Raw genomic sequence first — 11,280 nt, 5'->3', positions numbered from 1 at the left:
GTTTGAGGGAGAAAAAATAGTCCCCTGACATTTTCTTAGGCGCTTGCCAAATGACATTAAAACAATGGGAAATCGATGTCTGTAGACTATTGATTCTGTAATAGTGAGGGGCTTTCCGGTTGTGCCTTCCTTGTCAAGACTACATAACACAGGGTGACTTTTGTCAATCGGTCTTTCGATTCAAATGACAAATATAACAATGACTTAAATGTGCTGAATAAAGAGGGTATCTGGTGACATATAGTACAGTTCTATAGCCACTATTCTACACCCAGCATCAAACGACTCATGTTCAGGCATTTAACTTCCCATTCTTCTGTAGCCTTCTCAGTAGAGAGTAAAGACACAACAGTCTAATTAGGGAGCCATCTTCAGAACCTGCCACTCACCCTCTCCTCATCGTCAGCCTCTCTCCGAGGAGTCGCCCTTTCAATAATGTCACTCAGCTCCCATATATCTGGGAAATATGTCAACCTTGTGCAAGGTAAGCCTATTAGCTGTGATGTTGCTGCAATTAAAGAAAGAAAAGAAAGAAAAAAAACAGTATTTGTTCAAAACTTGTCTCACCAGTCATTAGAAGGACAGATGGAATGCGTCATTAGGGAATGGGACTCTGAGAGGAAAGCTCTTTTTGGGAGGGTACTGTAAAACTCTGTTCAACAAAGAGCTGATTAACCTAATAGGACTAAATGTTGTCTGTTATGGTCACTAATGTCATAATGCATGTCATCATTTATTATTCATAAGGTCTGCTACATAAAATGAATGAATACCTGCTACTGCATGACATGACGATGGTGACAGGGTCTTGTTGTTGTTGTTGTTGTTGGTGGTGGTGGTGGTGGTGATGATGATGATGATGATGATGATGATGATGGTCAGGTTGGTCACTGGTTTCATTTTTTTCATCAGCATCGGCGAGTTTTATTAGAGAAGTTGACTTCAGCTGCATGCGCACAATGTATCGTTTGTCCACATCGGGGACACGTTGTGCACACTGCCGTTCCAACCAGCCTCCATTCACACTTCTGCCGGAGAAGTAGCAGGACAGCTGCGGCTCGAGCCTAGATCATTCTGAATCTATACTGTGAACCTTGGATTGGCAATTATCAACAAGTGTCGTTTACAAAGTTTACGGGTACCAATTAGGCTATTTTCAAATTCTGGCAACTAATCCTCATTAATTTGTACTTTCGCGTAATTTTCATGCAGCTTACCTCGAGATGAGCGTCGAAAAACTTGTTTTGGTGTAAATTGTGTTGTTTTTTTTGCTGCGGATCTGACACGTGCCTGGGGTTGACGAAGTCGCCTATGGATGTCGGACTCATCTTGGTCTCATCTGGAATAGCCTGTAGTCGTGTTGTTACGACCATGGCGCAATTAATATGATTGAGCACTCGCAGGGACGTAGCCTACTTAGGCTACTGATTCATGAAACATTTAGTCTACATTCGCATTCAAAAGTCAGGTAAGAACCGGCATATTTTCTTCTATTATCGTCATCTTTTTTCTTCATTATTAAGATATCCTCTAAATTATAGGCTATTATAGGCTATGATCTCCAATATTTAACATGTCACCCCCATTCCATTTACAATGACAGCTATTTGAATTTAGTGTCAACATCCGTTTAATAGTGTTAAACGGTTTTGTCATTCCAGGACCCATGTGAAGTCCGGAAAGGATGAAGAGTCCCTGGAAGAAGCATGAGCTGTCAGGGTATTGGTCTCAGAGGGCTGTCCGTGGCGCGCCTCTGGGAGGGGGCGCTGATCCTGTGCTGTTGCCTGAGGGGGGCTGCCGCTGCCGCGGGTCCTAATGATGGCACCGGCGGGCCGCTGGGATGGCTGCTGTCCGATAAAGGGCCCTTCCATCACTCCATGGAGTTCACTGAGACAGTGGAGAGACTCCGGCAAGGCTTCACCACCCGATACAAGATCTACAGGTGAAAACTGTGCAGTTAAGCAGGGTTGCATGTGGGGTTTCTCCCTTCCTAACATCTTGTGTTAACATGTATTTATCCTGTAATTGTGTGGCACATATAGACTATTGAGGGAACATTTTATGAATAAGGGAATTTTACTTCTTGTCTACTTATGCTGTTGTCCCCCATACTGGACTTAAGCAGAATTTGTATAAATTCATCTATGTTGTCATATCTTTGGCAATACTGTAGGCTACAGTTAGTTAGTACTTTATTCAACCGATAGTTGTGTGGTTTGTGGCATTTTACCTCTGTTCCTTGTGTTCTTTTTTGTCATGTCCTTGATCCAGAATACAAGGTACAGTAGTAGGCTACTGTGCCTTAGAGATAGAGGGAGGAGCTGGAATATGAAACATGACTACAGTATGTCAGTCTCGTCTGTAAATATTTGTGTATGTCAGACCTCCCCAGGGGACTTGATATGGAAAGATTATTACAGGCGTGTGCCATTTACAAGGTCCCTTTGTAACCTCACATAAGGGACAATACTTGCTCTCCCTCTTGTGGCTAGAAAAAGAACATATTGCTTATTGTTCTCAGATGGGTGAAGTTGTTTCTTGTTCTGCATCTTGCAAACCACCTTATGGCAAACCACCTTCTAGCTGACACACAGTATATAGTATACACATTCTATAGATTGCATTACAGTCTCATGATATAATCATGTCGGAATGTCCACAGCACAGGAGCCACATGAATGTGGATGGTCTGCAGTCACAAATGATTTTGACGGTTTCCTCTTCAACTGCTCTCCAGCCCCACCTCCTGTTTTCCCCATGCCCCCAGGCCAGAGCAGCGTTCGGCCCGTTTCTATATATCACTTCCCCCACATACACGCTGGATGGTGAATTAGCCGCAGGGAAACCCAGGGTAGGTACTACGGCACCCATCAAGCAGCGCCCGAGAGAGACGCACTCAGTCTGTCCCTCGTTATGGTGATTGGCTGTAATGACATCCTCCGCGGCATCCTGATTTGCCAATTATTATGGCTGCCAATCGTTTCCCGTGGCAGTGATTGCCTCCCACCGGGAGGTGCATGCCTGGTAGAAACGTGGAGATTCTGAGCCTGACAAGGGAGAGATGTTTAGATTGCGGCGGCAGTTGCAGGTCTCAGTGGGGACGTGTCTGAGTGAGATGTGTTTGTGGTGATACCGTGCTCACCAGAGACCTTCTGAACTGTGTAGCTTTTTGAGGGGGGACTTGGGATCAGCGCAGCAAACCCAACAAGACCACCGTAAGCTTAGGGCCCCTCTCTCCCTAGCGCACCTTCAGTTTATTAAACATATGCAAGAGTTTCTCCCGAGCCAGCGGCGAACTGTCAGAGTAGGCTAGATTTCAGACAACCAATATGGCTTCCCTCCAGGAGACATTATCTGATACTTCTGCTGTAAGCATTCCAGGGCAGCGTAGTGTGCCTTGCCGTGCAATTTGGCTGTGCTGCTGCTGTGTTTCTGTTATTTTCGTGTTTTCACAGCAATTGCTTGCATTAAACCCATGCTATGCTATCAGCTCACCTCTGAATACAGCCTGGAATGTAAGAGGAGGGGTTTGTTGTGATGCTTAACGCTGTGTCACCGACCCCGCTCATTAATGGATGCGCTCACGACAATGTCTGACAGGCGGGGTGTGTGCCCTTCCTCAGGGAGTTCGGCCGATGGAAGGTCAACAGTCTGGTGGCGGAGAGGCGTAACGGCGGCGCCTTGGCTCCGCCACTCGACCCCGACTTCGTGCACACCGTCCGTCAGCTGGGGCGGAGACCCAGCCTCCGGAGGATCAGGGAGAGCATCATCAGGAAATACGGGACCCACTTCCTCCTCTCCGCCACCCTGGGAGGTACGGTATTGCAGCGAGAGGCACCGTCTCCGGCTTTGAGCCACTGAGGTTCATTGAATCAGTAAGGTGTGAGATGTGTGGTCACGCTGCAGCAGAAGCAGTATTCCCCTATGGGCAGGGAAAGAACAAGCTCGCTCCTCCGTTTGACCTACATCACAGCTACTCCGCAAGACTCTCATATCGCCTGGTCCTCTGAGAAACATCTAAATGTCAACATTAAACTCTCCCCAGACTCTGAAATACTCTGGTGTCAGGGTCAGTTACTGCAATGCACTGTACAGAACGGGTTGAGAACGATATGAGACCAAAGTTCTGTGAGAGCTTTTATCGTAAAGGCTTTAGATCCTTGGGAAACACACCTCAGTATGACAGTTAAATTGATATGAGCTTAACATATTTTCATCATGTGTTACGGTATGTTCATTATGATCATTGAGGATAAACCATAGACAGAGCCCATACTGTAGTTTATCCTGAGTGAGGTTACATACAGCGAAAGAACTCATGCCCCTCAGCGCACTGCCATCACCGAACCTTCGCCACGTCTGTCAGAACGAGAGTTACCAGACATCTCCACTTTCAAAACCCTCTTTTCCTGTCATCAGGGGAGGAGTCCTTGACTATATTTGTGGATAAGAGGAAGCTGAGTCGTGGCCAGGAGGCCGCGTCGGGATCTGAGACGGGCGGCGGCGGCAGTAACAGTACGGGCACGGTGACCCTGGAGACCCTTCATCAGCTGGCCGCCTCTTACTTCACCGACAGGGAGAGCACCCTGCACCGGCTGCACCACCTCCAGATCGCCTCCACCGCCGTCCGGGTAGGAGACTGCACACTTGAATCATACTACTGCCCCCGGGGTAACTTAACTGCCCCAGGGGTAACTTAACTGCCCCCGGGGTAACTTTACCGCCCCTGGGGTAATGCTTCTGCTCCAGCGGTGACTCTACTGCCCCCGGGGTAGCTCTACTGCCCAAGGGGTAACTTTAATACCCCAAGGGTAACCACTGCCCTGAGCACATGCAGGGGAGATGGTTGTTTACCAGGTTCTTTGATTGGGTCAAGCTGCCTTTGAACCACGGTTGAGTCTTGATCATTTATGAGGAACAATGACATAGACAAGTGGCCGTTTGTTATCTCACCATCTAATGCTCTGCTTAGCTGCATAAATGAGCTGTTGAAAAGCTTATTAAATCTGCCTGACTTATTTGAGAGTGATAACAACTGGCAGTAGGCATTTAATTGGACCTGCATCAGACTATACCCTAATGAATTCACTTCAGAGAGTAATTACACTATTTGACTTAACTTTTCAAGGGCAATAGAGTCAAATGGACAGAAATGTACTGGCACACAGAAGCCTTCAGACCACCAATGCTCTGCTTTCAATAGCCAGCTCGATAAAGCTGATAGCACAGATACAGTAGGAGGGAACAGTAGTAGTATAGTAGATCAAATCCAGTCATTTCTAAGAGATATCAAAGCATTCTCATTCATCAGTGTGAGGTGCATATCTAGATGCTAAGTAGGGAAAAATAACCTGCTAACTGCTTCACAATGACTCGGCAAACTGAACATTATTTTTTATATATTTTTTAAAGTAGTTAAAGCATGAAAGTTTTGACAAATGTCATTTACCACGGTGAATGGGCAGATTTTGACTGTTATTTTAGTGGCTCAGAATAAGATGGAGGAGTCAGCATGTGAGAGATTAGCCACTGTGAGATTTGTATCTTTCTGCGGTGACTGATGTCCCTTTATGAAATGATAAGATCAGTACATCAACTCACAGGATGTTACGTGGTCTAAGTAGAGATAGACCCTAAGCACTGATTTCAGAACATGTCTTATTTCGATAGTGTGGATGTTGAATACTGAACTCCACCCCTCACAGGTGACTGAGACCAGGACAGGGCCCCTCGGATGCAGTAACTATGACAACCTGGATGCTGTCAGCTCAGTGCTGGTTCACAGTCCAGAAAACAAAATTCAGTTACAAGGTACGTCACACAAACAAACATGAACAACATTCTGGTGCTGTGATTCAGACAGCAAGACCAACACTTTTTTTTAAGATAACATTCATTTCTCGGCGAACAATAATAACCCCACTGCAGCTCAACACAGTACCTCAACATAGAACATTCTGTGAGAGGACTAATGCTACAACGTCATGGGATTGTGAATTCTACATTCAAAACATTCTTTGAGTGATAGAAATACATTTTTACACTGTACAATAGAGCAATGGTTTTACCAATGGGCTTATGTTAGAAGAACTAGAACTAGAACGCCTGACAAACACTTAATCCATGTACTATTGTTAGGAGTGTGCATGTCTTTCCATGCCCCCCCCCCAGCCTCACCTAACTCTCCACCCAAGGTCTCCAGGTCATCCTGCCAGCCTACCTGCGTGGACTCTTTGTCCAGGCGGCCCTCAGCTACATCGGGTGCAATTCAGAGGGCCAGTTCGTGTGCCGGGCCAATGACTGCTGGTGCCGGTGCAGCCCTGGGTTCCCCCAGTGCAACTGCCCTCGGACAGACCTGCAGGCCCTGGAGAACAGCCTGCAGGGCACCAGGGAGGCATGGGCGCTGGCCAACCGGGAGTTTGAGGAGTCGGGTGCGAGTGAATTTGTTTGTTGCCCAGACGAATATCTTAGGTTGTTTGTTACCCGTTCGCTGTTTGTAAAACAAACTCTCGTCTTAGGTAACGTCAGCCTGGGTGACAGAGTGCACCTGTTGTTATCAACTCGATATGATTTAGTTCCATTATGTGCACAAATAGGCAAGTACCCAGGTTCACCTTTGATAGGCTAGTATTTCTTTATGTGTAAATGACCAAAATTGTCATGTTTAACAATGGGATAGCCTACTATATACTCTTGGTGGGCGTGTGTGCATCATAATAGACCTTACATAACTGAAGGTATAGAAGAAAGTATCTCAAGGAATCTTCGACTTTGAAAAATGTCCAATGTTTTCAGCAGTAATTTCTTGGTCCCATTGATTTCCATGGCAATGTGCCTCACTCGTACAAAGTTGACAGCTTTCCAGGCAATGTTGTTCATGGCCAATCAAATTACCTCTCATTTCAGCTGTGCACATAAATTAAGGGTGGTAATACAACCACTTCAAAAAAAATAAACAAGAAGCGCTAGCTAGCTTTCTGATTGTTTATTCATCCCTTGCGATGTTTACTTCCTGGCATAAAGAATGAAATCAGACACATTTAGATTGTTACCCAACGGCACCGGAGTCTCTCAGCCAGGAGTAAACTTTATTTATTTATGCGTCCTCTTCCAGAGGAGTTCCAAAGTTTTGTTGGGAGGCTGCCAACCCATTACGCCGTGAACGCATCTGTCGTGGAGCACTTGTGGAGGACGGATGCCAGTCTGCTTCAGCGCTACCGGCTGCTGGAGAGCAGCAGCAGCCAGATCCTCGGCAAGGCGCGCCGCGTCGCTAACAAGCTCTTCAGCCTTAGCAAGCGTTGCCGAACACAGCCCCGAATAGTTCTGCAGAGAGAGAGGTGAGGAGGAGGAGGAGGAGAGGAGGAGGTGGGGGGGGGCGGAAGACGGAAGAGAGTGTTTGTAGGGCCCCCTCGTTAACCCAACGTTCCCCCAAACTTCCCTGTCTGAAATCGTGTAAATGATTTATGCGCTGAGTGAGAAGGCACTTTTAGAAATTGTTAAAAAAAGTTCAGAGGGAGATAAGTGCTGACTGGAGGGAGTCCGTCCCCTGGTTCCGCCTGGAAAACACAGATGGACCGGCAGTTACTGTGGTAGCCTAGACAATAGACGTAGGCTATACACACGACACTGCTAACTACCTCTATCCTATCCTACCGCCGTATCCGATGATACAGCTTGCTATATGGAACGCTGTTGAACCTACTGTAATGGTGCATTCGTTTGTGGTCGGAGGTGGCAAGTCGCAAGTGGCAAAATACCTACCTCCGACCTGTGTGCATTCGAGCTATATACCATTATATCACAGTTACCTAGTTATATCTAGTGCATTCGAGCAACTGGGGGCTGAGAAACATATCCGAATTTGCGACAAGGAAGTGCGAGTTCATGCAGCGTTTTATTTAATCATTCCTAGTAGCAAGTCGCAATTTGCCACCTCCCAGTTATAAACGAACGCACCATTAGCATCTGTTGTTACTTTATAATACTGTTTCCGTCTCCTCTGTAGACTATGAGTAGCCTAGTGACTATGCGCTTGCAGTCAGCTTTTTATCATGAATTCTTTATGATTTAGGGGTCTTGCCCAACCACTCTGTTTTGATAGCCATTTTTGAGAAGGAAATTAACTAAATTACTCAATCCATCAGCTCCACTGCCAAATGCAGGCGCTGCATCCTGTAGTCACAATCCAATTACACTGCTTTATCACTACCCCTCCGGTAGTAAGAGGAGGTTGATGGAGGTTCCGAATTATCACACGAGTCCATTTATTTCCTAGTGTTCCTATGAAACATTGCTGAAAGGCAATATTTTTTTCCATTGTTTTTTTGGTCATTTGTAATTGTATTTTGACTTGTTGGTTAGCTGATGAATTCGAGAGGGGAAAAACATGTGTTTGAGGAGGGAAAACTAGGTGCGTGTGTGTGTGAGGGTGCGCGTGCATGCTCGCTAATGCATATTGGCTCACCATACCTGCCTTCCCAGAGGAAATCTGCCAAATTAAAATGTTCATTTTTGGTTTGGCACCGTGTAATGGCAGCTGAGCCCCATTCACCGCGTGAAACAGAGAGGTTTGTTTGTCCAAATTAACACGCTGTTGTTGTTGACTATTCAATTGGAATCTATTACTGAATGTTTTTCGTTCATGTCCCGGGCAGAACACACTTAAGAAATGTCAAGCAATAATGTCCTCTTCGGTGTAGAAGTGAAGGACTCTGAAGAGGAGATGATGATCTCTGTTTTCTGCCCCCGCAGGCCTCTGCGCCACTGGCTGAGCTACGTGCTCTCCGTCCTGTACTGCAGCGAGAACGACCGCATCGGCGTGTACTGCGAGGACACCCGTAGCTGCTCCTGCCCCTACCACCACCCCCCCTGCCAGGCCCCGGTCCCCTGCTCCGTCGGGGAGGGCCCCCGCTGCACCGCTTGCTCCGCAGAGAACCGCACCCGTTGCTCCGGCTGCAACCCGGGCTTCGCCCTGAGCCAGGGGGTCTGCCGCCCCACCGTGCCCGACCCCACGGACCCCTACCTGGGCCTGGAGAGCGACCGCGACCTGCACGACCTGGAGCTCCGCTACCTGCTCCGGCGCCGCGACCCCCGGATCGCCCTGCACGCCGTCTTCGTCAGCAACGACCTGCGCCTTAACGCCTGGTTCGACCCGTCGTGGAGGAAGAGGATGCTGCTGACGCTCAAGAGCAACCGGGTCAAGTCTGTCCGCGTGCACATGCTGCTGGGCATGGCGCTGCAGGTGTGCCTGACCAGGAACAGCACCCTGGAGCCGGCGCTCTCCGTGTTCGTCAACCCGTTCGGGGGGAGCCACTCGGAGAGCTGGACCATGCCCATAGGCCAGCACGGCTACCCCGACTGGGAGAGGACCAGGCTGGACATCCCCCTGGACTGCTACAACTGGACCTTAACGCTTGGCAACCGCTGGAAGAGCTTTTTCGAGACAGTGCATTTCTACCTGCGGAGCCGCGTCAGGGAGTCCGGCGGGCCAACAGCGGCGGCGTCGGCGTCGCAGCACCGGAACGCCACGGCGTACAACGAGCCCCCCGAGGCGGCGGCGGGGGGACCCTCCCCGGACGCTTACGGCTACATGAAGATCAGCAGCATGCAGCTGTTCGGGTACAGCGTGCACTTCGACGCGGACGCCATCCAGGACCTGATTCTGCAGCTGGACTACCCATACACCCAGGGGTCCCAGGACTCCGCCCTGCTGCAGCTGGTGGAGATACGCCGCAGGGTGAACCGCCTCTCGCCCCCGGGGCCGCAGGAGCTGGACCTGTTCTCCTGCCTGCTCCGGCACAGGCTCAAGCTGTCCAGCTCGGAGGTGGCCAGGATACTGGCCGCCCTGCAGGCTTTCAGCGCCAGGCAACCGAACTCTACGGAGTACGAGGCCACCAAACTGTGTAGTTAATGGCCTGTGGGGTTCCAGTGTGATGTTTTGTACTGTGAATGTACTAGCTAATGACACGGTTAGCATCACGGCCTAAACAGTAGGCTACTGTAATGTAGGCTGCTGTACTGTATCTTCTATCAGCTGGATCCATTCGTGTGCCGTCCCTGGTTTTTGTGTACATACAGTAAGTGTCATGTTTTTATCATGCCAACGACTCAACATTGCTCTCATATTGCTTTTGATTTTAGTAAATTGATTTTGACTTAAATAAAATAATCTTAAATATGTATACTATCATCTAAAAGAGCCGACTTTATCCTGTAACAAATGCGGGGATTGTGAGATGAGAGGAAGAGAGGATATGAGATGAGAAGAGAGCTGTGTGTGTGTCAATATTGTCCATCTGGAGCAGCAGAAAACATGGTCTCTATTCTCAGACGCGGGGAAAGCCTGGCACAGATTAACGGGTGTGTAGTGAGAGGTGGGGCTTTTCTGTTACTCTACTCTTCCCCCCTCCATCATTCACACTTACTGTGATGGATGAGCCCGGGGTGGGATAGGTGGGCTACACGCACAGGACCGCACAACAGGCTAGGTGTCGGTGGCAGGCGTCTCTCGGCTCAGTGCAGCGTGCACGAGCTAGTCTGGCTCACGGCCGTATCTAACACCAAGGGGGAAATCACAGCCCACATGCCCTGCAGGCTGTCCACTCTGCCGATGAAGCCTGACCGAACCTGGATAGGACTCACATCACGGAGAACATCTGCCGCAGTCGTGGCATTCCCGAGGAGATGTTCTCCAGGGGGGCGAGGAGGAACACACGCTGTCACTGCCGCGTTCTTTGGCTCGCCGCTCACTCTGAATGTAAACAGACGGCCTAGGAATAGGGAGTGATCGTGAGAGGCGCGACTTCTGGGTGTTTACCAAGGCTCAGCGCAGCCCGCCACTGTGTTAGGATGCATCTGTTGTTTCCAGAGTGAGAGGATGGGCATATAGTCAAATTGTTTTTATTTTTGATATAGGCCTACGTGCGTAGGTGTTCAGTTTTGGGATCTCACCATGGCAAGCTCAGTGTCGCTCCATGGGGGAGAGAGTGAGAGGTGAGAAGGAGTGGATGCATGGGTAATTATAGAAAAAGTTAAGTAAAAAGATCCAATTAAACACCCCTTGTACTTATTGTAGCAACAAGTGATCTGAATTGGCCCCAGTGTAAATTGGGGTTGGGATGGAAATTGGATTGCCTTCAGAAGTTAATAGACTTCACCTTTTCAGAGGTTGTGTTTGGATTTTTGATAAATTTAGAAGAAAAACAAAAAGTCTGTGTTACATTAGCATAATGTATCCAAATGGCATACGACTAAAAACAAACTTTGATTAAATAATACAAC

General features: G+C 48.3%; 1 protein-coding gene across 1 annotated transcript; it reads left to right on the top strand.

Moving 5' to 3' along the window:
- Positions 1–1,706: 1,706 nt before the first annotated feature.
- On the top strand, positions 1,707–9,910 carry LOC311325643 (BMP/retinoic acid-inducible neural-specific protein 3-like; the record flags this gene model as incomplete). The annotated part of the gene is made up of 7 exons (XM_084458366.1): positions 1,707–1,942; positions 3,624–3,814; positions 4,420–4,631; positions 5,706–5,811; positions 6,195–6,431; positions 7,115–7,337; positions 8,752–9,910. The coding sequence occupies 7 exons, from the start codon at positions 1,707–1,709 to the stop codon at positions 9,908–9,910; spliced, it is 2,364 nt and encodes a 787-aa protein (XP_084314492.1).
- Positions 9,911–11,280: the final 1,370 nt, after the last annotated feature.

This window comes from Borostomias antarcticus (assembly GCF_949987555.1).
Source record: "Borostomias antarcticus genome assembly, chromosome: 24".
Classification (NCBI taxonomy): domain Eukaryota; kingdom Metazoa; phylum Chordata; class Actinopteri; order Stomiiformes; family Stomiidae; genus Borostomias; species Borostomias antarcticus.
This window is presented reverse-complemented; position numbering and strand designations above follow the sequence as displayed.